The sequence below is a fragment of the Haemaphysalis longicornis genome, unplaced genomic scaffold, assembly GCF_048455015.1.
Source record: "Haemaphysalis longicornis isolate Haplotype H1 unplaced genomic scaffold, Haemaphysalis longicornis Haplotype H1 scaffold_7, whole genome shotgun sequence".
Taxonomy (NCBI): Eukaryota; Metazoa; Arthropoda; class Arachnida; order Ixodida; family Ixodidae; genus Haemaphysalis; species Haemaphysalis longicornis.
In genome coordinates, this window is record NW_027526422.1 from 29,471,471 (window position 1) to 29,498,154 (window position 26,684).

Genomic DNA, 26,684 nt, shown 5'->3' on the forward strand with positions numbered 1-26,684 from the left:
ATCTTCCTTAGAAAAGTTTTGAACGAACTCTATGACAAGGCGTCAGCCCACGGCAGCGATATGTAGCGACGCGTCCATGCTTACGATCGTATTGCCCGGAGCATCAAGGTCGTCGGCGCGCTTCTGGTACGCGTTCGGCACGAACACCTTGCACGAGACGGGCCGAGGGTCGTGTGTCTCAAACACCGTGAAATTCACAAATCTGAAAATGGAAACGAAATAGCAACAGAAATAAGTTCACTTGTTGACAGCACTGGCAAGCCTGGACCATCGTGTATACCATTGCTGTACATTTCGTAGGCATCACGACAAATTGGTTATGTGACTGAAGTCTTGCTCCAGTGATCGCCTGGTCACAAATGCTAAAACACTCGGCGTGCGCACTCTTTTCGAAGAAATTGAGTCATACTTTGCTTAACCAATCAGCCATCGCTGCGTCTTTTTTTGTATAATATTGATCATTGTTGGGTGCAGGAACACAGAAGCAGCGTTTCGTCAAACATGCTACACCGACATCGGTTACTGAGAGCTAAGACATCACCCACCTGAGGACCAGTGACAAAATATGATAGAAGACTGACCGGAACGTCAAATCATTTTTAAAGCGTCACAAACTTGATTGTGTACGCAAAGCAAAGAATACAAGGTAGTTTATGTGTTCACTTTATGTACCACCTGCTGCTTGAGCTTACATTTGTGGTTCCTTACCACAACACACATTCGTCCACTAAGCAATCCACCTCAAACTGTCGAGAAATTTGTGTGAAGTAAAACTGGCGGCTCAGAAGCAGTGAAATCCGCTTCAAATGCCTGTGGTGCCGCTTAGCTTAAGTTCAGAGGAACGAGATTGGCGTTCCGTAGTTTCTCCATCTTATTTTGAAAAAAAAAAGTATTTTGTAACACGAAAATGTTTTATTGCCGGGTACACGAAGATCGCACTCACGTCATATCCGCCACGGAAGTAACGTCGCCAGAAAAAGTGCCATTTACGCGGCGGCGCCCGGATTCGAGCCACGCCTTCTCGAGCCCTCTCGCGACAACGGGTAGTACGTGACGCTCTACCGACTGCGCTATGAGCAGAGACGTGAGCAGCTCTACGAAAGCGCCTTATGTCTTTCCCTATGAGCCATTCAGATGGTGCTGCCGTCTAGGAGAGACGAAGTGAAGTAGCGCATCATGACGTTAATGAGCGCCGGCAGTTGGCGTCTCGATGCCAGCGCCTTCGCGTACGGCGGACGCGCGTGAATTGAGGCACACTCCGCTGTGGCGTTGTTCCCATGACCGCTGTGTTTCAAGTTGCTGTTTCTGTGTCCGTCAGTTTTGGTTTTGTTCTCCCGGGATAAACCGGTTTTTTGTTTTGTTCCTTGCGTGTCGGCGTCCCTTCCTCTGGAGGGGTCAGGCTCGCGAACCCTTCGCACATGAAGGAGGTTCCTTTAACATTCAACTGCTCCTAGGCACCTTTCACTTTCGTGGTTTAGCGATACCAATGAAAGAGGGATCAACCAGAAGTTTTTTTGGTGGAACTTAAGCTCGAATAGTTTAGCTTCTTCTGTGTTCGTTTCCTAGAATGACTTGGCGGCAAAATCCGACGCACATATCCGATTACCCGCATTAATCATTCCTTAAATGCCCGATTCGATCGCTCTGTAACTTCCCGTGGCCCTGCGGGCACAGTTTAGCGTTCCAGACAGCATGGTCGCAACAGCTTTCACCGTGTTTACAAGGGTTGCGCGCTTTGGGGGAGAAAGGAGCATGCAGCGTCAGAGCATGGCAGATATTTGTCCAGGCTGCACTCGTTTTATAGGTGTCACTTTGTCTACTCGTCGCCTGCGACATCTAGGAGAAGCTCGCGCTCTAGTTATGGTTAAAGCCCCTCCATATATGCCGCCCTCGTCTGCCCCAGGCAAAGCGATCGTAGTCGCAAGGAGGGGTGTATTGCTCTGGCCACCGGCACCCCCCCCCCCTCCTTCCCCCCCTCCCCTTCTCCAAAAGAAAAAAGAATTGCCTGGCTGCCAAATCACTGTGTTTCTCTTAAATGCCATCATTTCTGACGCACTTTGGAGCGGAATAAGCTAAGGCGAAGAAATGTTTAGGGGTGAAGCAACCTAGGAACTCGGGCTGTCGGCGTCTCCCGTCGTCGCCGTCTCATGTAGTCACAGTACTAAAACACCGGGACACTAGTTTTCCAACGCCTCGCTCTAGAACGTAACGCTTATTAAAGAAAAACGTACAATGGATAAAACCGGTTCAAAACTAGCATGATTTGTGGAACGCTCCCTGTTCGCTTTAGCAATCGTCAAGCATAGGCAGAAGCTGTTTGTAGACGGGTTATGATTGGTGCTACACTCACGCACCCACTGTCTTATCGACGCCAGGCCTGATCGGGTCGGGTGGTCAGTCGAAGCAAGAAAAGGCATACTTACATGGTACCGGGGCTTCTTTGCTCACCGACGAGTCCCCAGGGCAAGGCAAGGGCATTTCACTGCGCTCACATTGACCCCTGCCACTACCCTAAACTGGGGCAGATGGGACATCTAAATTGCTTAAAATTTGGTTCAACGCAAGAGAGGGCGCCACCGCCTCAGTAAGCGCGCTATTGCTCCTCCCCTTGGAGCTACTCCGCCGCCAAATCAGCGCGCGCCGTGTGGCGAGAGAGAGACCTACAATCTTTCAATGCACCTATTCACTGCATGCTTCGCCCCTCCCCAGGTTTCACGTTACTGGAAATGGCCCGAGATTTTTTATCCCCTGTAGTCAACAATGGCCTCGACGAGATAGAGGCTCGAAGGGCTCGCTGCACCATTACTAAGCATTGCGCGTTCTCTAAGGTACTTTTAACGATATGTAGTAATATGTTGTGCCACTTTCGTACTTGGCTATCTGGTGCAGCGTCCTGACGAGTCGTGTCTCCTCTTTTCCCTCGGGGATTCCCGCGAGGTAGAATCCGAACACCAGCGTCACGTCCCGACCCATCACTGTACGCAGGACCTGCACGGAACGGGAAGGGTCTGTTTTCGGGGCGACGTCCTCAGTTCATTTCCTTTTGCATACAAAAAAAGTGCTGCACAAGGGCAATATTGCGCGGATATTCGTAACGCAGCGATGTTACTCGACGTTAGTCGTTACGCGACGCGGCGATACTCGTTACTCGTCCTTGCAAGACATTTGTTCGTGCTCTCGTCACACGTACGGTACCTCAATAACTAACCAAGGCGTATCGGCAAAAGCGTATTACCGCAACGCACAAGATCGGGGAGTTAGCTGTCCGTGGTTCTAAATAGCTATGTATACTGCTCATGTAAAAGTTTTTAACTAAAATGCAACCTTTATTTAGCAGTATCACCAGGGCTGTGCTTTAAGACCAGGGTACTTTTAGAGCGAAAGCTCTACTATAGGCCATGTCTCGCAAATCGGTGTCGCATTAAACCGCTAGAGTGCGAGTGTGGCGGGTGCGATGTCACGCCCGGTGATACGCTTCGAAGAGGCGTCGCAGGTGCGCCCTTTCGGAGCCTCGTCGCCAGTGATGTTCTGTACTGAGGAGAAATTTTCCCATTTGTAGGTTCAAAAATTTCCCCGCGTGTTTCTCAAGAATTCCTTGCAAAATTCCCTGCATGTTCTTCCGGCAGCTGATAGGTTTTTACGTAGTTTCCTTTTCGGTTTTGGGCCTTTGCCAGCGCCACCTGTGCCTACTTTACGTAGCCTTCCGGGTGCAGACGTCGTTCAGAGAATCAGAGTTCCGCGTGAATGGAATTCTACCACATCAACCACTCAGCAGCATTTGACTATGCATTTCATGTTTTGTACCAAACAGCATGGCTTTTTTGCATGCTGAACTTCCAAGTTAAAACTGGCCGTATGAAAAAGAAAGACATGTTGGTAAATGGAGGTAATTTTAGCTCAGCGCCAGGTCTGCTGGCGCCATCTTTCGTCGACAGCACGCGGACTAAGGCGCACCAGAAATACTTTTCTGCATACTTCACAGGAATACACGCAAACAGGCTTCAGCCCTTCAGCAGCTGCTGCTTCACGCCTTACTAGCTTGTTGTCATGGGGTATTCTTCCCTCTATGCTCCCTCCTGCTTTATCAACTGGATTGGAAGCAGCATTGGATGCTTGTGGCTTGCGGGAACAAAACCGCGGATATTTTAACACGAAACTGACAAAGTGTTAGGGGTACTTTTAAAAAGAGAACAAAGGAATAAATAATGCGAGATCCGGTTTACAGACATTATTTTTTTTGTCTCCACAACTCCTTAAATTCCCTGAATCAGTTAAAGATTCACTTCGTCCCTTTTGGCGAAAATTGCAGCCGGAAATTCCCCGAAAAAGGGAAAATTCCCCGCCCGGAACATCACTGCTCGTCGCTGCGGTACTATACGGGACTAGGCGAGGGTTTAACGGCTGCTTAGCCGGCACTTGGTCGCTCAGTTTTGCCTTGGGTGGCTCGCCGGCTGCGCCGTCTGTGCGTACGCTTCAACGCAAGCGACAGCCTGAATCCAGTCACCCAACAGCGCAAATACAATCAACAACCGTGTACACTTTTCGCAAAACCAAGCCAAACAGACCTTTAGCTCTCGATAATTAGGTTTACAAGTGTTGAACTTGATCAATTTTTGTTCCCACAGAAAAAATGAAACTGAAGACCCGCACTCACTGCTCACTTCTATGCGGCTGCAATAAGACATGTGGTTCAAGCTGCTAGCTGTTATCAGTTGGAGAGTGTCCGTAGATATGTGTGTTTTTGGTGAGCGCCGGCCTCCAATCAACGTCAGCCATGTTTATTTAACACTGCCTCACGCGTGGTTGCTTTGCCCCAAAACACCGTTTCCTGCACCTGCTCGCACGCGCGGAGTGCAAACCCCGCGGGCTTCCGTCACCATCACATATGTGGATTAGCGCATACGCGTACGTAGACCAGTAGCCAATATTTTCCACAAAGCCTAGGGCGAGCAGCGTTGCCGTGCAGCTTCCTGCACCAAAAAAATATTTGCCCAGCCCTCTATCAAGCAGCTTTCAGCGGCTCAGCTTCTTATTTTAAATGCAGAGCATTTCAGTAACTCACGATGTCACCCGCGTTGGCGTCCGTAGTCCGCACCGCACCCCTCCCTACTATATAAAAGAAGAATACTATCCGGCGCCACGTTTCGATCCCTCGACCCTACGGGCGGAACGCGAGGTACATGGTACTCTACCGACTGCGCCACAAAGCCGACACAGAATGCGACGCTACGGACGCGCCTTATATCGTTGACTCATTCAAATTACTGCTGACGAGCGCTTTCTTGTCAGCAGTTGCCACAAGTGCAACAACATTAACGTAAGGCAAACTACTTAACGTCGTGCGCCCCCGGAAATGCTCTGCATTTGATCGTGCCCCTCGCGAGGGGGATGTTTCTGTTGCAGACTGCTCGCAGCGGCCCAGGTGGCTCAGCTGTGTCGTAAACTTGTAACCTATAATAACGGCGTCGCATGTAAAAGAAGCTATCGTTGATTTGTTGTGCAGATATTCCGATTGATGCAAACAGCATCAAATAGATCTGGATTTGTCGAACAGGCGTTGAGCTGGTCCTTTCACCTTGAAGATGCTGAGGAAGTCCGGCCCGCTATCCGCGGAGACGGCCAGGTTGAGGAGCGCGAGTCCGTCGAGGCCCGTTCGCTGCAGCCAGCCGAGCGCGAGCGTGGCGGCCCGGGTCCCTCGCGACCAATCCGTGAAGAGGTCGCGGTACGTGTCGGTCACCCTGGCCTCCCACAGGGACACCAAGAAGCGGCTACCGCCATCTTCCAGCTCCCGACGCTGGTTGATGAACCGCTGGAGCACTGCGCGGCGCCCACGCACCAACAGTATCTAATTGCGCTCCATTAACAATGTCCGCAGTAAGGGTCGAAGAATGGAGCTATATTCCTGGAATTATCTGAAGTGGGAAAAAAAAATGTGCGTATTGCACGTCGAAGCTACACCTGCAATAGGAGGCGCACCATAGTCGAAAACTCCAAATTACTTCCGGCCCCGTGGAGTTTTTTAACGTGTGCTGAAATCTTTACACTGACTCTCTAGTCGAACTTTTTCGCGCTGCTATATCTTGTTTAGCCGAGTACTACCTTGCCATACAACGTATTCTTTTGCAACAGGCGATAGTTCTTTTACATTACATTTTCCTTTCTGGCTGTCCTCCAAACGACAATTTGATCGTCTTTTAGCCCCTATACGGCCTTGCAGTTTACTTTCTGTGTGCTAACTTTAAACCATAAGGCTTAGGCAGGGGACATATCTCCCTCATTGTGATGGATGCAGTCACAACAAAACGCGCCAAATCTCTTGTTTCATTTACGCTGATCACTGAAGTCCTACCATTTTTTATACAGGCTGTATTCACTGGCAAAGCATGCATGCAGGCAACCATGTGAGTGCGCCGTCACTGGTTACGTCGGACTCCGTGGGGTGGCGGTAGTTGTCCGTACTAAGCACATGATGTTTGTTGGACGTTCCAAGCTCTACCCCACCGAACGCAATTAATGCCTCGACTCCAATGTGAGTGCGACCAGTAACATCTCTGTTGACACTACCGTTGAGAATCGGGTTGAAACGGAGCAGATGACGCACGCCGGTGTTTTTTTTTTCTGCGGCGTGCAGGAGCAGGGGCACAAGCCGCGCCATGTCCGTGGCTATTCGGCCATGTCCGTGACTGTTTCCAGTGTTGCCAAGCGAAAAAAACTGGCGGCTAAACTTTTTAGCGAATACCACCTATATTTCCTAGCACAGGTATTCGTAAGCAAAAATAGCGCCATAAGTAAAAAACACTACATAGTAAATTGCTGCATGAATTTTTCTTTTTGGTAAGAAATTTCTCTTCCACGCACATCTCTAAAGACGTTTCCGATTTAAATTATTCCTCCCTTTATTCGTATCTCTCTGCTTTGCCTCTTGGTATTTTGACCGCATTTCCTCCTACCCTGTTCTCGGCATATTTCTTCGCTAGCGCTCCAGTCTTGTTTCGCCATGGTGCGTCCACGCTTTTCATAGAGTATACCTAGACAGTTTAGCTGTCAACTTACGTGCACCCACAGTTTCAAACATGTTGTCAATACATATGTTACTCTGAGCTTTACAAATTAAAGTTAATAGACAAAATGATTGCATCTTTCAGAGAGAGAGAGAGAGAGAGAGAGAGATTATGAGCGGGCGTGTGCTCACCAGCGCGCCCCTGCTCGGCTGAGTTCGGTCGGATGAGCTGCGCCTGCAGGTCGATTACGGCATTCATAAAAACCAGGTGGGTGCACAGCTGTGCGGGGAAGTCTCCCTCGAAGGAGTCAGCGAAGAGGCACATCAGGACACGGCCGCTGGTGTTGCGTCCCGCTGAGAAGGGGCACAAAACGAGTGAGTGAGTGAGTGAGTGAGTGAGTGAGTGAGTGAGTGAGTGAGTGAGTGAGTGAGTGAGTGAGTGAGTGAGTGAGTGAGTGAGTGAGTGAGTGAGTGAGTGAGTGAGTGAGTGAGTGAGTGAGTGAGTGAGTGAGTGAGTGAGTGAGTGAGTGAGTGTGTGAGTGAGTGAGTGAGTGAGTGAGTGAGTGAGTGACATGATGCCCCTTTATTTCGTGTAACCCTTCCGCGCTACTCGTAATAATGTCGACATTATAGGCGCTTCGCATGTGACTGCTAGCATGCACATTAACCCTGTCAGCCGTACTAACGTCAATTTAGAACTCTTGTTTCAAATAGATAAACCATAAATTTGTTAGCGCAAAAATTCAGAAGAAACATGGTTAACAGCACTCTTTTTTAAAATTGGGGTCAACTATTCGCAGCAAAATATAAAGACGATGGTGGGCACACAGCTCTCCAAATTGGACCAGCGGTTTAGAAGGAGCGTTCAAGGTGGATTAAGGGGGATGTCAAATCCAAGTGGGTGTCCAATTTTTGTTTACAGCCTTCAAAAAAATGTAAATATACCTCTTAATGCCAACTGCACTCAAAATTTCAACCTCCGGAAAACGTTGTTTCCGTATAGTCTGCCACATATACAGCGAGATACTAAAGCTATATCGGACCTCAATGGAGTCTGAAGAATCGACATCGTCGGCGGTCGCCACCTTGGCAGTAGCGAAAGGTGGCCACCCCCGTATACACACGTACAGCGCCAAACCTCGGAAACATTACTCGCAGCGCAAAACCACATGAAGCAGTCAGCACACTAAACTTTTTTACACCTTTTTAGCCAATAAGGGTGTAGCGTAAGTGGAAAATGGTGTTGGGAGGCCTTTAAACCCCTTTTCGTGAATCTCAACCCCTTTTTTTGTGTGAAAAAAAGGTGTTTATCAACTTGAACACCCTCGGCTTTTCTTAGGGTGTTGAAAGGTTGTGGAAAGGTGTTGAGCTGTTCATTGAATAAGGCCATGCTTGGATGCATAATAGCACTGTAAAGAACAAGACATCCCCTCATTTACTTCTCTACTCGCAAGAAATTTTCAAACGCAAAAAAAAAAATTCCTCCTATGCAATGATCGCTCGTTTCCATATGTGGTGCACCTCATGCCCCAAGTTTAGATTGAGCACGTGAAACCCCAATTTGAACCTTCAAAATTAAAAAGACTATAGTCGTGTGGCGAAAAGGGTGTTTACCCATTGCAACACGCTTGGCTTTCTGTAGGGGGTTGAAACGGCGTGAAATAGGTGTTCAGTTGCAAAAAAAGAACAGCGGAGCTGGGGGTGGACCTAGTTTCTCCCGGTTTTTTCTCCCGCCTTCCCGCCTTGTATTAACAGCCTCTAAAGTAAAGCGTACGCAGAAACCTTCCCCAAACGTACGCACAAACATTCTCCAAAACTGGTCGTTTACTCTCGTCCTCTGTGTATCCTGAGCAGCTACCCCACTCTCCATTGGAGCATACAGCTACCGCAGTGAATAGCGTGCCCCACCCCTCCAGGCGTTTCCTAGCAACGCTTTTATTGCTCGTGCGGCATTCTTTCTCTCTGTGAAGTTGACTGACAGACTTCCCACTCCGACGAAACGGCATACGTGAGTTTACGAGGTAGGGCACCTAGCGTTGTCGCGCTACTAACCATGTAAACATCACCATATCGATGAGCTCTGGCATGAGAGCGTGCTTTCCGTCCCCTTGCGGCCAATCGTGAACGCTGCACCTCCAATGCACTTGTTAACGAGATGTAGCTGAAATCCGTTGACACACAAATCACTCGGAGGAACAACACGCGCTGTGGTTGGGAGGAATTCATTGTCTGGAAGTCTTGCGTACTTATGTAAGTTTAAGTAATGTCAGGCGCGCTTTGCTATGGCCCCATTTTGGTCGGCTGGGGTGAAACAAGTTATCCGTAGCCTTTTTTTTTTTTTTGCGACTGTACAGAAAGCTTCATTCCAAATGAAGACTCTTTATGAGGTCGTACCTGATGAGGGTGAATGCGCAGTTTGGGAAGCGTCTCCCGCTCTGTTCACGGTGTCAGCGTCAGCTCCGAGGTCGGGGGTAGCTGCGGATATGACCACTGAGATCAAAGACGAATACGCTTGACAAGCTGCATCAATACGAATTTAAAAGAAGATACCGTGATATCAAAGACGGATTTCGTGAATTTGGTTTTATTGGATGTGTGCGCAGAGGCGGGTCAAAGCCGAGCGCTTAGAGCGGGCGTGTTATCGCCCCCTCAAACCCACCTTCAACTAGCAGTGTTGACATAAGCCCTCTGTAACGTGAGAAACCACAGTTTCCGGCCAATGCGTTAAGAAATCTGTCCCTCCATTCCACCCCAGCGCCCAGAAGGTGGCGGTTTGAATGGTGCCTTGTGTGGGAATATTCAGAAATTCGCATACGAATTCAACATAAAATTTTAGGTAGAGCGTCTCATATCTGCCAAAATAACTTGATATCCCGTGTTTTCAAACGCTGTAATCGATTACAGCTGAAAAATCAAGCTCGTTTTGCGAGACGAAAACTCTGAAGGCTCGTTATTCCTTCAAGAAGATTTAGTAACCGAGTCTTATGAGCGTTGTTGCCTGTAAGCATACCTTAACACGCCTACGCATTACGCAGAGCTCATGTCCGACCAGTGAATGGGCTTTAACTTGATTGAACAAATGGCCGCATACCCAAGGCCAGAGCGGAACCGCCACTTGCCATCGCCCTTCCCTGCATCCGTTCAAGCGCGCCAGGCCCGTCGTCGTAGTCCTCGGCCCCTGAAAGTCGGCGCCATATGTTCAGACCATGCCAACGTACAAGCCCGCCACTTTCGGGGTTGTAGTACATTACAACCTTAGATGAAGAGGAGTTATAGCACTCACCACTCCTCTCCGGTTGTTGTATGTCGGGCTTGTCGTAATACTTAACTTGTTCCAGGTCTGGAAGGGGAGTAACAAGTTAGAGAGAAGGCAAAAATATATGAGGAGTGTAGTAGCATATAATGTGTGAGGTAAAAAATACGGGAAGGGAAAACTTTTGTATGTGGCCACCTAGAGTAGGAAGAAAAAACCTGGAAACGCACATATTTTTCATTTGGGAGGAGGGGGGAGACTGTTATCGTGTGGGTCCTACTGCGGACACGTTGCACTGGTCCGTCCGTCCATCCGTCCGTCCGTCCGTCCGTCCGTCTGTCCGTCTGTCTGTCTGTCTGTCTGTCTGTCTGTCTGTCTGTCTGTCTGTCTGTCTGTCTGTCTGTCTGTCTGTCTGTCTGTCCGTCCGTCCGTCCGTCCGTCCGTCCGTCCGTCCGTCCGTCCGTCTGTCTGTCTGTCTGTCTGTCTGTCTGTCTGTCTGTCTGTCTGTCTGTCTGTCCGTCCGTCCGTCCGTCCGTCCGTGCGTCTGTCCGTCTGTCTGTCTGTCTGTCTGTCTGTCTGTCTGTCTGTCTGTCCGTCCGTCCGTCCGTCCGTGCGTCCGTCCGTCCGCCTGTCTGTCTGTCTGCCTGTCTGTGCGTGCGTGCGTGCGTGCGCGTTCGTGCACGTTTGCGTGGGTAGCGTAAGTTTCCTACATTTTCTGGCCTTAGCAATTCGTCGGCTGTAAGAACCTTCTGGGGAATTTAACTTAACTTTTTTTCAGGTAGCAAATTTCTTAGAACCACTGTTATTTGGTCATGAGTAATTTTATTAAGAACACTAGCACGTTATTAGCAACCGCGCCCTAATCTGCGTTTAGAAATTTATTGCGATAAATGCTTGGTGCCCTTGCTGTTATTTTTATCAGTTGTGCAGCCTGCACTTACCGTTATTATCACCTGAGGAGGAACCTGAAAAAAAAAAAAAAAGCAACACCATTGCCTCACTGATTGCGCGATGGCGGACGCGTAACAGGTTGGCATCACTCAGTGCTTGCTGTGGAGAACGAGATATGTTGACCGATATCAGGTGCCCGCTTTCAGCTCCAAAGGCAGAGAAATGTCAGATTAATGACCAACGTAGAACGTTGACGAGTTGGTAATATTTGGTAACTAAAGAAGTGCGGCCCAGATTGAGACAAACACGAAAAATGAACACCAAAGGCTCTGTGATTACTCTTTGACAAGTTTTCCTTACAGCACGCTTTAGTCTGCCAATTGTACACACACCCGATTTCTCACAATGGCCAATGGCAGGGTCGCGCATGAAGCTTTGATTTAAATCAGAGACATCTGCCCTAGTTTCATTTGACAGACCTACAATTTTCAAACAGTGTGCCAGATTCTTTTTCTCAATGATTTACTACAGAGTGTAGCCCCTTCAAGGAAGCCCGATTAACACACAAATCTCACATATACGAAGAGGGATTTACGAATGTAATGGCACAAACGGAGAATCCCCTTGCAACCTGAAACTTAGTCAACATGGTGGACATAGATAAACTAACAAGATGCAGAGGTCACAGCGTGGCACACGCATCCTGTAACTTGTGTGCTGCCCGGGCATATTATATAGAATTGGACAATAAAATAGGCCCACCGACAAGATGAAGAGACCTTACCCAGAATGATACTGAAGCTTCCACCCCCCCCCCTTACACACACACACACACACATACACGCACACTTTTCGTGTCCCTTGCCCAGAACGAGGCGTACGTCCTCTTATTTCATAATAAACCCATTACAGCATTTACCTACCCATAAAATTTGTTCGGTGTGGAGTGGAACTTCTTTTAAGATCCCTCTTCCACCCTGCCTTCTTTAAATGCTAACGTGATCAGATGCCGATGACCGTCCACCACTGAGCCGAATCACGTGTGTTGGGGAAAGCTGTTCCAATTACCAGTCTCGTGTTGCAATAAATCAAGCGCAATGCATGCCAACCTTTCTCGTTTGCTGTCTTCGCTCTCACGCGCTTATCCTGGCGTTCTGAAAGATGGAGTTTGAGCACGCGCGCACCCTATTAAACCCCGGGTTCTGGTAGGTGGTAACGCCTCGCAACGCAGAGCGGGAGAAGCGATGCGTCACAGGTGCGTACACGAGATGCATGTGTACGCAGACAGCAAAGTGAAAAGGCCACCTTAAACCATCACCCTGTAAAATTCCGTGTTCACCCTTTTCTAGAATATAAAAAAAAGGAAAAAAGAAAAATAATTTGGGAACATAACTCGCTACAGAAAAGCTATATCAGGTCTGAGGCCAACGGAATATAAACAAACGGGGCTAAAAGCCAAAACACTTTCGAAGAAAAGCCCATTTGAATAATATTAATAAAAAAACTCGCGTGCTGAAGAGCAGTAGAGAAAAATACACTAATACAAATATGTGTAGCATAACTGAGCAGGAAATGAACTAAAGAATTAAGCATCTAAGAGTCAGTTGGACGCAGAAGTTCGCCCTAAAGGAGCAGTTACACATCAGGAAATGTCTAAAAAAATTAGAAAAAAAAATATATAATTAACACTATCCACAGTTTAGTGTTGTAGTGTGCACATAATTTTTGTTTTAGTGAGAAGGTCAGCGAAGAGAGAAGCTCGTCGCCGTGAAACTGCTGGCGTACCGTCGAAGAGGCCGTACTTGTTGATGGCCGTGAGCGTGATGAGTATGAGCATTCCCTGGAAGACGGCCGCCGCGGCCACCACGGCCTGGGTGCTGCTGCACGGCCACGAGACGCGCCGCGCCCGCTGGACACCGACCACGCCCGGGTCACCTCTTTCCTCCGAGCTGGCCGACTGCAGCGTCGTCATCTGCACGCTCTCCGAGGCCCTGTTCGCCAAAGAGGCAACCGCGCCACCGTAGAACAGTTCATCGAATCGAATCACTTGGCTTCAGTATTCGCCGTGAAAATGGCCGCGTATCTGCTCGCTTCGATGCCAATGTCGCCGAAAGACGCTAGTCTTTGCCGCCCCTGTAACGAAAATGCTTCTCTTCTATTTCCCGTTTACCTCTCACGCTCTTTCCATCTTGTTTTGCTCCTCCAGTGATAAATACGGTGGAGGTTTCCTCGAGTCAATTGAATTTTGCCGCGTTCCACTGCTAGGGTCATGTACTGAAACCTGTTGTTCCTTTTCAACTTGAAAAACTGCAATCATGGGGCACGGTGAGCACTTTTTGTATTTTGAGGTCAAAATATTTTTTTCAGTCTGTAGTTTTTACTTGCCATAAAAAAGCAGCCACGTATTTTTACTTAAAAGCACAATGCAAATATTGCTTATGTATTGATGTATTGCCTTAAATATGCCCACAGTTTTTTTTGCTCAACAATGTTGACAAGTATGAACATTGCCACCCCATTGAGTAGTTCAGAAATAATTTGCCCTTCATAAACATCTGGTTCGAGAATTCTCTGAAATTTTGGCCGGGTGGCTGGGTCGAAAGACATACAGACAGTCAGACATAGATATCAAAACTCCCACGTTTAAGTTGCCAAAAAAAGACAATCGTCCTTAAATTTCAGGGGCCACAAAAACAAAATAGAAGTTTGTTTCATTCGATGCATTAGGTGTTTTATAGTGCCCCCTGAGCTTGTCCGGCAGCAAACGATGTTTTCTTCGCAAACAAAGTAAACATTTTGAGCCAAAATTTTAATTCTCCTGCTAAATCATATGTTTCGTGACGTCAGCGATGACGTATTCAGGAAAGATGCCTAAAACGCACGTTAATTATGTTGACTAAGGCTGCTGCGGACGGCGAAACGACGGCGAAACATCTTTTCGTCTGGTTTACCGTCTCCTTTCATAGATGGCGCAACAATGCCGCTTCCACCAGATTTGCGCCTGGCTCATCTTCGTTCCGATTGCTAGTAATCATTCGTGGAAATTGGAGTATTCTCTACAAGCAGGGTCACGTAAGACAATAGAGAGTTTTAGCTAACCATTTCCGACGGTCCACTCCGGTATCGGCGGCCCGCTCAGCGCAACCGGAGCCAATCCTGTACGCGGCCAAGAGCGCCACGCATGCGCAATGGGTCTCCCGCTTGCTATCACAGCGGAGCGGACCGTGAAAAACGGTCAGCTAAAACTCGCTAATGTCGCTCATTGGCCAGTGTCGTGTCAGCGAAACGCGCCCGATGGTTGTGAGCACCATCCGGCAGAGTGCGCGCTGTACGCATTAGGACGTGTATGTTTGCGTTTTTGTTCGTAACTTTCCTTCATTGTCACATCATTCTTACTGCTATAAGAAGAATATCACTAAGTTTAAACGCAAAAAGCTCGTTCTGAAAGCTTACAATCCCTGTTTATTTGCGTTGGATTTTGTCTTCCTCAGCCAATCGCAACGAGCTGCCCATAATGCGTCACGAGTTCATTGCAGAAAGGTGCCGCACGCCTATTCTTTGTTTTACTGATTATGTAGCTTGTTTTAGTGAAGTTTAAACCTTGTGTCAGTGTTATTCTTACGAGGCAATCATTCGAAAACAGCAAATTAGTTGACGCCCTTGGAGTGATGTCAAAAGACAAGAAGGAGCGAGGGTACGATACAAAACGGCACATCTCTCACAAGTTGCGGTCGCTGTCATCCAAGCCCAGGCTTATGATGCTGCTGGCTCCGTCGAAGACCCCAAATTCGGACGTGTTCTCTTCGGGCTCTCCTGTCGGCAGCAAGGACAGAAAGTGCGCGAGAACGTTGCTCGATGTCTTGTTTTTCATCACTTACGAAGTATTCCCCAGATATGACGGGGTTCGTATTAAGAAATCGAGAGCTGAACTTAGAAGACGTGCTCGTTACTCCAAAGTTCAAGAGATTCAAGCAAAGTAGAGATTCGCAAGAATTACAGCCAGCGGGAGCCAAAGAAAAATCATCGTATTTAGCGCACAATCCGATAACCGTCGCATGATTGACTAGACAAATAAGACGGGTAATTAAAGTCGTGCATGCCAGTAATATACACGGTGAGTTGCTTGGAGCTCATGTGCCCCCAGTTACTCGTTGCTTATCCTTCTATTCTTCGGAGACGCATTCTGGCCACCAATCTCATCTCTAGTGAGGGAATGCGACAGGAAGCGTATTCGCATCTTGTTCAAGACAGGAGCAAAAGTGAACGGACCGTGTACACTGCCTTGACTACCTGTGAAACAGACGGTTGCACAGGCGTGCCTTCTGTGTTGTGGCCACATTTCATGCCTACTGCAGTTGGCTCTTCACAGAGTATATGTCAGTGAACCATTATCATCATACTCATGTGTCATAGCACCGCTTCGCAAGGCGAAAATGCTTCTCCCAGACACTAACCTTCCTGTATCCCCTTAAGCATGTCGTCAAGCCGAGGAAAGGGTAATTTCCCTTGGTTAATGCGTGTGACGATAACCTACAGGGTACTGCAACAATAAATGAGCCTTTCGAAGACATTTTATACTGCAATGCTATTTCTTTTGCTCTCAAAATTTGTACTAAGATCGCATTTTTTTGTCTATTCTGGTTAACACCCAGCTCGGCTACGACGCTTCATTTTATTTCCTCCTTAGCCTTTTGCAGCCAAAAGTGGCAGATTCCAAATAAAGTATGGTGGCTTCTTCAAAGTACTAGCATTACGGTACTTGGATGGGGGTGGTACTGGACTGGAATGTCAGTACTCAACGATACAATGCCCACGTAGCATGCACACACAAAGGGAGAGATAGACGTGACACACCAAAGCATTGCTATGTTTCTCATATGATCGCGCAAGGTCTTGTCCATGTTATGCTCTTGCTCCAGCTGCGCTAGTTCTGTATCAGTTATAAACACGCTTATACGCCATCTTGGTATTCACTATGTTCTATTTCAATATGCCACACCCGTGCAGATTTCGCTAGGCTAAGTACAATTTAAATGCCTGTAATCACCGTTTTGAAAGCAACGCTTGTTTTCTGCCGTTTAACCAGTTAAGTAAGTTGAAGTCACTAGGATTCCAGAGCACGCTTGCGGAAAAGGCGATCACACCATGCGGGAAGGGCGTTTCACGGGGCCCATGCAAGTAGACGTATGGCGAGAACAAGGAGCCCAAATTTGAGCGTTATGCCTCACCGGTGCTTTCATCCGTTGTACTCGGGGACAAAGTCCGCTTCGGCATTTTACCGCGGTGCAACGACGACTCCAGAAGCGCGCTGCAATAAACCGAGCTTCGAAGCAGGGGCCGCTTCCTCTTCTTTGAGGGGCGATGGCGTTGCTGGTGATGATGATGATGATTGCGATGGCCCGTGCAGAATGGGGCATGCCCATGCACCCAGAGAGCTTTTGTTTGTTGATCGACTGTGCTTGAGGTTACAAGGGAGACACTTTTTAGCGAAGACAAACGAATGAAGCGGACAGCACGAGCGCAGTCTTCTTTAAAAAGTGTGTTCCTTGTAACCTAAAGCGCAGTCAATCAACATGAAAAACAACTAGCCCAATTTCTTACCTTACTGAAACTAAGAGGATCGGCCAAGATGGCTTTGGCTCAGAAGAGGCTGCGCCCTTCGCCTTTCCGAAATATTTCGATCAACGGGCGGGGGAGGGGGGGGGGGAGGGGAAACGAACGAGGCCACTAACTTTGCCTATTATCGAATAATGGCTGCTGATAATTAATTTTGTGGCGCGAGATACGCGCCAACCATATGCGGCTTCGATATATGCTATCACTATGACGATCAGCCATATTGGAATATCGCTTGGGAAATATAAATAGACAAAATAATCAGAGATTTATGTAGAGTGAGGCATCATCTCTATGTTTGTTGTTTTTTATTTGAACAAATTCGGCCTTTTTGCTTTTTTGTTTTATCTTACTTGCGTAACTTACTATCCCAAGCTACAAACATCCCACCTCCTACTCCCGCTTTCCCCTCTTAGCCTAACGTCTTCCTGATGCAATAAAGGCTATCTCTCTCCCTCTCGGTTTGTCCTTCGCCTTTTCTGCACATGTATTCTTTGCGTGGTACATGCCCAAATAAGGCGATTGTCCCAGTATAGACGCAGCAGTACTGCGGATTTTTAAATCTTTGTCTCTTTACGAAGGTGCCACTTCTAAAAATCTACTCTTCTAATATTTGATTACGGGGTAGGGGTTAATTGCTGTTTGCAATCAGTGGAAATAGAGCACTCAGAGAAGTTCGACAGCCTCAACTCGTACAACGAGCTTACAAATTACTACAAACACAGCAGGTGCGAATTCCCAGCCGCCCACCGCACACTCAACGCTGCACACGCCAAGGCATGGAGGCAACTTCAAACAAATACCTAATCGAACCCGTTGACCTATATTCACTTCCATCCAGAAATCTTCTCGGATAAGTGCAAACACTGCGGCCACCGCGCAGACGTCACGCACATTATGTGTAAATGCCAAAGAAAACCACGGAACAAACCCCCCCTACCCCCCATAGACATCAAACAGCTAGAGCACTGGGAAACCCTGCTGTGCAGCTCCGATCCCCTAGCGCAGCTACGCCTTGTCCAGATGGCCGAAGAAGCCGTCAGGGACCAAGATCTCTTGGCTGACTAACGCGGCAAAGAGAGCCCAAGCTCTCTACTTCTGGGGTAATAAAGTTCTTTCTCTCATTAGGACTCTGGTGCGAGCTAGTTAGTTCATGTTCATAAAAAAACCCAACAGCGCGAACGAAACAGGACCGAGGAGTAGAAAAACGTAGAACACAAACGGGCGCTGTCTACCAACTGTTTATGTTTTGAGCGTACAAGCAAATTTACACAAAAAACAGACTCCGTTATTAAGATACTGAGATAGTGGATAGCAAAAGAAAACACGCTCAACAAGTTTTTAATTACAAGAACCCGTCTAAGAATTGGATCTCTTTATCAAACATGTGACAACGATGGTGTGCTTATGCATTTGTCATTCGATTTTTTGATGTAATAGCCTTCTATTATCTCCCTCTCGGTTTTATCTGAAGCTCGCTTAGGGAACCTTGTTTCTTCGAATAGCGCCTGAAATCCGCATCTTTTACAATGGTCGCTCATGTGACAGCCTGAATTGCTGCGTACTACAAGTCTGTGTTCTCTTGCACGCTCATTAAAGCATCTGCACGTCTGTCCGATATAGACATGGCCGCAGTTCAGTGGTACCTCGTAAACCACGTTACTTATGCACACACTAAACTTTTTTACACCCTTTTAGCCAAAAAGGGCGTAGCATAGGTGGAAAAAGGGTGTTGGGAGGCCTTTACACCCTTTTTCTTGAGTCTCAACACCCTTTTTCTAGCTCTACGCCCTTTTTGTTTGAAAATAAGGGTGTTGATCAACTTCAACACCCTTGGTTTTTCTTGGGGTGTTGAAAGGGTGTGGAAAAGGTGTTCAGCTGTTCATTGAATAAGGCCATGTTCGGATGCATAATAGCACTGCAAAAAAGAAGACATCCCCTCATATACTCCTCTACTCGCAAGAAATTTCCCAACGCAACAAAAAAAATAATTGCTCTTATGCAATCATCGCTCGTTTCCTTATTGGGCGCACCTCATGCCCCAAGTTTAGCTTTGGCACGTGAAACACCAATTTGAATCTTCAAAATTAAGAAGACTGTAGTCGTGTGGCGAAAAGGATGTTTACGAACTGCAACACGCTTGGCTTTCTGCAGGTTGTTGAAACGGTGTGAAATAGGTGTTCAGTTGCAAAAAAAGAACAGCGGAGCTGGGGGTCGACCTAGTTTCTTCCGGTGTTGCTAGGTTTTGTTATGTTTGCTAAGGTTTACAATGTTCTTGCTAAGCCAGGATGACCACTCAGGGATGAGGCCAAATTTAACCAGATTTTACAAGACTGTTCCAGTGTGCCCGCCTCCCCCCCTCCCCATTTCCTGGAGATCCAAGAGGGAAACAAGGTAGGTCGGCCCCCAGCGTTGCTGTTTCTCCAGTCTTGCACCACTATTGCAAGCTGCCCGAATTTTTTTACCTTTTAGAATCCAAAAAAGACTAGTACCTTTGAAATGGTACAGTAAGAGGTGCGGATACGCATACATACGCCCCTTGTGCTCACACTCTAACAAGCTCGAAAGCCGACTTCACTGTCATAATACCCTATCTGCGGTGGTGCACCCTTTACAGGCGCCCCAGTTTTTTCTTTGTATGTTTTTGCTAATGTTGCCGAAACTACCTCCTGAAGCTTAAAGAGCTTCACTGGTAATAAATTATGCCAATTCATATTGCTGTAAACATCGTGAGGCACAACCCCCCCCCGCCCGCTTGTAGAGAATGTTCAGTCCACCCGTGTAAACAGGTACAAAATGCCTCCAAAATTGGAGGTCTCTCCACCTTTTTCTTCGTTGGCGGTCTTTTCTCACACCCTTTTTTTCTTTACGCCCTGTTTCTTAGTTTCGAACACCCTAATTTGTAGCTTTACACCCTTCTTGGAAAAAGGGTGTTGAAATAATGAACACCCTTTTTGAAGGGTGTTGAGGTGGCAGGGAAGATTTGTATGATATTTAATAAAATTCTTTAGGTTACGGATCAGAAAAACTACCGCGTAATTAAAACGTTTTTGCAAATCCACGTGTTGATTTGTATATTCTCGTAGTAAAATCCATACTTCCAAAATTAGCGCTAAAATGTCAGTTTTTTGCGACAAGACCACCGACTCCATCTGGGGGCTTTCCTCTGCTGGGTATAAAAGCAAGAACAGCACATGTATTGCTAAGTAAGTATGCACTCCCTGTACCGCTTGCATCCCGTGTTCCAACTGTACCTTGTACGTATTGGCTGTTTGTGTTGAATGCTGCGCGCTCCGCCGTTTGACATTGCCTCTGCGCATGCCATCACCTCAAAAAAAGGGTGTGAGACTCCACACCCTTTTTTAGGGTGTTGAGCATCCTCAACACCCTTTTTTAAAGGTGTTGAGCTCATCACCCTTTTTTCATCCATACACCCTTTTTTTGCCAAAACACCTTTTAAGGGTGTTAGCCATGGGACAAGATTTTTACACGCTTTTCGGCCCAAAAGGGTGTAAAAAAGTTTAGTGTGCAATCGGCGAAACAGGTTGGGTGGTTGGTTGGAGCCATAAAACAAATGTTTCTTTTTGCATTGTCCCCTGGCTTCTTTCTTTTCAAACATAGGGCTTATTTTTGACGACTTGCACGGGGCAGAAAACGGGACGTTCATCTCGTGGCCTGTTGCAACCTTCTCTCGCTCTCTCTTTTTTAATATTTGACACTTCTAATATTTCGCTAATAGTGTTTGCTTTTCTATTCGACTTGGAGTGCAGTTGTACCGTTCGAAGTATTCGAATGTTCAAAATTTACGAGCACTAGAGTCATAAAAGTTGGCTCTGCCGTATGACATAAAAGGCTGTTTCTAGAGCGCCATCTGACGGTACTATAGGCACTCCTCTATATCAAAGTCCGCCAACGTTTTGTAAAAAGAATGTCACGTCTGGCACTACATCTCTCTACGTAACGTAAAGCATGGTAACCTAATCTAGACTAACAAAAAACGACCTAACGAACAGAAAGCAGTCATTTAAAACACCAAAAAATAACTAAGCTATAAAAATTATAGCTTAATTAAAATGTGAAAAACAAAAGTAGCAAAAGCTGGTCTCGAACCACCTTCCTGCTGTTACGAATCAGCCCGCCGATGGGCTTTGTGCAACACTCCTCGGCTGTGTGGCGAGGGCTCCTACGCGCGCCTTTCAAGCAGGCCTCCCTGTCGGTGACTCAAGCTTGCAGCCGACAGAATCAAACGCGTCGCTACATGTCCGGATCGCGGGCGCCTCGCTATCGGCGTGGTTCAAACTTCGGTGGCGCCGACGCAACAGGCAGAGACTTGGCCGAAGGACGCGGAAGCTGGTGCGGAGACCTCCTCTCTCCCCTCTCTCGGACCGAGCGTGAGCCGCTACTACCGACCGCTCACGAACTCTGGAAAGAGTGTTGTGTGTGTCCGTGCGCTTCTTTGACTGTTAGCGCTTTGGGTATAAATAAGACCCCCCCCCCCCAAGCGATGTAGTTCATTCCTGCTTGAGCACTGAATCAATGCTGAATGAATGAATTTATTGTCAAGAAAAAGGAAAGGAAAGACCACCAGCAGGCGTAAATTCTCACAGCTAGGGGTGGACACCGGAACGCCTGCTGGTGTGGGGGTTGGGGCAGAGGATGACAGATTCATAGAGAGGAGAGACAGATGATAGAGGTGACATATTTACAGAACACAGGGGAGAGAGGGGCATATTTACAAGTTAACACACACTCACACACCCACACAAAGTCTGGAGCAGGGACAAAAAAAAAAACTCGTAAAAGTTCACACAGTCACTGTGCCGGAGAGTCAAGTGCCAGGCGGAGCCCTGAGGCATCCAGGTAGCCGCCCAGTGCCTCGTGGACGCTGTCCCTCTCCCTGGTGTTGCCCGGCGGCCATAGTAGCTCGTCTAGCGGCCGAGCCCTTCCTCCCAGGGCGGCCAGCAGTTCCGGCCTCCCTGCCGCATACTCGGGGCACTCGAAGAGCAGGTGCGGCAGGGACTGGACAGGTGCGCGGCAGTGCCGGCAGGCAGGGCTGTCGGCCAGCCCCAGGCGGTGCTTTCGCTCCGCCGTCCACACCGCCCCCACGCGGAGGCGCAGGATTGCCGAACGCTGCTGTCGGGGCAGCCGTGCAGCCCGCACCGGTGGTGGGGCCTCTCCAGCAGCCAGCCGTGGGTCCGGGTGCTGGGCCCGCACGTGCCGCTGTATAAGCAGGCGGGAGTCGTCCGCCGCTGCCTGGTCTCCGTGGCCGCGGGCGTCAGCTCGTGGGCCTCGGCGGCCAGCTCGTCCGCCCGCTCGTTGCCCTCGAGCTCGATGTGGCCGGGCACCCACTGCAGCCGCAGCCGGGCACCCCTGCCTGCCAGCCGCTCCGCCTTCTCGCGCACTCCTCGAACCAGAGGGGAGTGCGGGTCGCCCTCCCGGATGCGCAGCAGAGCCACCCGGGAGTCGCACAGCAGGGCGCAGCGCTCGGGTGCGGGCTCCAGCTCCAGCAGCAGGTCCAGGCCCAGCTGGACCCCCACAAGCTCTGCCGTGGCCGAGGATGCGGCGTAGTGCAGCCGGGCCTGCCGGGTGGCCTCCCCCAGCACGGCGGCCGCTGTAGCGGAGCCCTGCCGCTGCCGCACAGAGCCATCCGAGTACGCCAGGGTGTGGCCCTCCAGGTCTTTCCAGACGGCCAGCTGCAGCAACCCGCAGTGGGGCGTTCGTCGCTTGCTGCGCAGGCCCGGAATCTCCAGGTGCAGCTCGGCCGCCAGGTCCGGAGGGCGGCTGGAGGGCCCCAAGTCTGTGGCGCCCACCACCTGCTCGTACCGGGCCAGCATGCGCCCCATGCGCGAGTGCCGGTGGGTGCGCAGCCGCTGCAGCAGGGGGCCGCCCCCCTCGGCTCGGCGCAGCCGGTCAATGTGGCCCAGGGCCCTCTGCTCGGCCGTCATCTCCAGCGTCATCTCCTGCCTCAGCCAGCGTCCTGTCGCACTGCGAGTTTCGGGGCAGGCCCAGGCAGGCGCGGACGCCCTTTCGATGGTCGCCCTCCAGCTGCCGCCAGTTGGGTCTCCGCAGGGTGACCAGCGGCAGCGCGTACATCAGTAGCCCCACGGCCGAGGCGCTGTACAGGCGCAGGGCTGTCTGCTGGGAGCAGCCTTTATCTCGGGCGACCATCTTCCGCACAGCCGAGGTGGCCAGTTGTGCCCTGGCACGTAGCTCCTTGGCGGCCTGGCGGAAGTCCACCCTGTGGTCCAGGGTGAGCCCCAGGTAGCTCACCCTGGTCTTCCACTCGAGCTACTCGCCGTCTATGTGTAGTTTCCTCGTCCGTCCGCGGGCGGCAGCGCTCGGGTGCACAAGCATGGCCTCTGTCCTTGCAGCCGACAGCTGCAGGCCGACACCTTCAAGCTTGCACCGCACCGCATCAATAGCCGCCTGCAGCTGCTGCACGACCGCCCTGCCGTCTCCTTTCGGTCCAAGCACCCACAGGGCAATGTCGTCGGCGTACACCGACATGTGTACCCTGTGCCCCCCCCCCTTTGGGCAGGCAGCCTGGCAGGGCTGCCATCACCAGGTTGAAGAGGAAGGGGCTGATGACGGAGCCCTGTGGGGTGCCGATATCCACTGGCCGAGGTGCCGACAAGACGTTCCCCACCTGCACGTGCGCCGTCCGGCCCGTCAGGAACGCCTCGACGAAGCCCCGCAGCTTCCCCGCAATGCCGGCCTCCTCCATGGCCAAGGAGATGGCGGGGCGCTGCAGGTTGTCGAAAGCGCCCTTCACATCGAGCAGCACCAGGGCAGCCACCTGCCTGATGGCACGGGCGTGTTCCAGGGCCGCCACCACGTCAGTGATGGAGTCGGTCGCCGCACGGCGCTTCCGAAACCCCGTGAGCTGCTCCGGGATCGCCTCCTCCTCCACCACGATGGCCTCCATCCTGCGCAGCGCCACCCGCTCCAGCAGCTTGCACCCGCAGGAGGTGAGGGCCACGGGACGATATGCCGTGACCGCCCAAAGGCCCTTCCCCGGCTTGAGGATGGGCCTCAGGATGGCGAGCAGCCACTCGGGCGGCAGCTGCCCCGTCTCCCAGATGCGGTTGTAGGCCACCAGGAGCTTGCCGAACCCCACCTCGTCCAGGTTGCGGATCATCTGGTAGGTGAGGCCGTCTGCCCCTGGCGCCGACTTGCGCTTGCAGCTTCGGAGGGCACTGCGGAGTTCGCCCTCCGTGATTGGGGCGTCGTTGAGCGGGTGACGTCCCTCGGGCTCCTCCAGCGCAGCCGCGGGCCTTGGTTCCGTCCGGTGCTGTGGCAGGAAGTGATCCGCAAAGAGTTCGGCCAGCTCCCCAAAGCTTGCCTGCTTGCGGATGGCCAGGGCGGCCAGAGGGTTGCGGTTTATCCGGGGCTTCAAGATGGAGCGGAAGATGCCCCAGAGTCGACGGCAGCGCGGGTCTGCCTCTGAGCTGACACACAGCTCGGCCCACCGCGACCGGTTGAGGCGGTGGGCATGTCGTCGGCAGGCAGCATCCACGCGACGGTACTCCGTCCAGTCTGTCCTGTCCCCCGAGCGCTGCGCCCTCCGCTCCGCCCGGTTCCGTACCGCCCGCAGCTGTAGCAGCTTCAGGTCTGGCATGGTGGTGGTCCCCTCGGCGACGGTGCAGCTCCGCGTGGCTCGCATGGCGCAGCGAACCAAGCCCCGGAACATCTCTGCTTCCTCCCCCAGCTCCTCCTCAGCAAGGCAGCGCCGGAACTGGCCCCAGTGGGTGATGTGGTGCAGTGCGGGCCGTCTGGCCGGCTTCCCAGGTGGTGCAATGTGCAGCGGGTAATGGTCGGAGCCCCATGTGCTGGGCTCCCGCCTCCAGGTGGCCTCAACCCAGGCTGACACCAGGCTGAGGTCGATGGCAGTGGCAGTGCGACTGCCACGCCTAAAGGTGCATTCACCGGTGTTCAGCGCAGTGAGGTTGAGGCGCAGCATGGTGTCCCACAGCTGCTCTCCCCGCGTGTCGATCCTGCCATCTCCCCAAGCAGTGTGGTGGGCGTTGAAATCACCACAGAGGGGATGGCGGTCTGCGCATAGAGACACCAGCTGATCCAGGAGGCCCGAGTCCCAGCTCTGGCATGGACGCACATAGACACTGCACACAGTCATGTCACCACCCGTGCCTAGCCGTAATGTCACTGCCACGCACTCTTGCACAGTTGTTGTCACCCCACTGGTGTCCAGCACCGCGTGCTGCACGCAGTCGCGCACGAACACGGACGCGCGCGAGGGTCCTGGGGGATGGGCTGGCTGGCTGCACACCACCAACGAGCACTGCGCGTTGTCGCAGGCCGTGGGACTGTGGTAGCCCGTATATCCAGGCAGCCTCAGCTCCGAGCCTTCTCCCGCACGCACGTAGCTCTCCTGCGGTGCTACCACGTCGGGCCCGTGCTGCAGCAGATATGCGCTCAGTTCTGCGTGACGGGGGCGAAGCGCGTTCACGTTCCACTGCAGCACAGTGGGCACTTGAGGCTGCGTGCGGCGGCTCCTAGCCATGGCGGTGCTCGGGGTGCTGATGTCCCTGCGCAGCCTGGGCGCACAGGGGACGCAGGTGAGAGTCCGCAGGCAGCAACTCCCACAGGGTGCGAAGCACGAGCGTCAGGCCCTCCTGCTGCTGCCGTCGACTCCATCGTCCTCGTTTCGGCCGCGCAGATGCTGCCTGGATGCTGCCGGGAGCTGCCTGGACTTTGTTCTGCTGCTGGGCCACCACTCCACGTCGGCTGTTGCCGTCGCTGCTGTCCGGGTGCTGCTGCGTCGTAACCGCCGTGGCAGGGGCCAGCCCGGGGTGTGCCGCCGCTCGCAGTGCTGCGCGAACTGCGACGCGAGAGGCAGGCGCCTACGCCCGCGCTAGCGCTGCACATACGCGGCGCTCTTCCCGCCAGAGTGGGCACGAATGGTCCAGCACCGCGTGAGGACCCCCGCAATTTGAGCAGGAGGGCTTCTCAGCCCTGCAGGCTGCCCTCATATGGGGCCCCCCACATCGCCAGCACCTCCTATAAGGGGGAGCTCTTTAAATAAATGTTATTTCTCTCTCTCTCTCGCGATTGCAGCTCGCGGTGGCGTGATCGAGCCGCCCACATTTGCCACACTGCAGCGTCACTCTGCTCGAATCCTGTACTGTAACTTCGCCCGTCGGGGCATTGTTCTTGGGCTTCGGCTGATCTCTCGCCATGCAATAAACAAGTTAAGTTTGCCTTTGACTTCTGGTCTTCTTCAAGGCAGCAACATTGGCTGGCCGCTCGCTTCACCCCGCTACCACAAGCATGTCGGAGGCGACGGAGCTCGGCTCGGGTACGCCTTCCCGTATGCAGCAACGGGTTGTCAGCGGTGGGATGACAACATCGCAACACTGGGCATCAAGAAACTAAGACTGAACCCCTACACCACACGGACAGAAGGTTTGGGCAATGCTAAACTAGTCCCAAATATTCGAATGTCGTCAGACGGCACTCCAATTATGCCTTCCGCGTTGAGCTAGAGTGCCGTCGGACGGCACTCCAGACACTGCGGAAATAAAAACCTTCGAGCTTCATTTCAGGAGTAATCTTTTGGGTTGGCTTCTTTGCATGACGCAATGCTGTGCAAGAAAGCCTAACACGCGCAAGCCTTGCGGAATGTAAGTGTATTCTAACTCTGCTGATCTTAGCTGAACTAGGACGCTACTTGCGTAAAACTCGTTGACTTCGAAACGTGTCTTGTCCATGCAGCGGCATGAGCGAGGAATCGAGAGTAACTTGTTTTCTTGCAGTAAGGTCGGCCTCTCTTCAATGACTAAGCAAAGCAGTCAAATATGTACTCCCTGTATTCGCAGCACATCGAGGAATTCACGCTTATTAATAGAACTGTATGTCAAACATTGTTCCACTGCTTTGCTATCTTCTCCGAATCTTTCTTTTTAA

The 26,684-nt window shown here is 50.9% G+C and overlaps 1 protein-coding gene across 1 annotated transcript; it reads right to left on the reverse strand.

Moving 5' to 3' along the window:
• Positions 1-42: 42 nt before the first annotated feature.
• On the reverse strand, positions 43-25,750 carry LOC144146216 (uncharacterized). Its single transcript, XM_077678180.1, has 13 exons — positions 25,649-25,750; positions 25,279-25,534; positions 24,960-25,199; positions 14,867-14,957; positions 12,930-13,135; positions 11,195-11,218; positions 10,284-10,340; positions 10,092-10,178; positions 9,395-9,475; positions 7,193-7,354; positions 5,576-5,817; positions 2,873-2,988; positions 43-202 (listed from the first exon to the last, which is right to left on the reverse strand). The coding sequence occupies exons 1-13, from the start codon at positions 25,748-25,750 to the stop codon at positions 43-45; spliced, it is 1,824 nt and encodes a 607-aa protein (XP_077534306.1).
• Positions 25,751-26,684: the final 934 nt, after the last annotated feature.

Coding starts and splice junctions, on each gene's coding strand:
- LOC144146216 (XM_077678180.1), bottom strand. CDS start 25,750: ATGAGGGCAGCCTGCAGGGCTGAGAAGCCCTCCTGCTCAAATTGCGGG. Junction 13,136..14,866: donor GATGACAGCGACCGCAACTT/GTGAGAGATGTG, acceptor TTTGGCGAACAG/GGCCTCGGAGAGCGTGCAGA. Junction 10,341..11,194: donor CTCCTCAGGTGATAATAACG/GTAAGTGCAGGC, acceptor CTCCCCTTCCAG/ACCTGGAACAAGTTAAGTAT.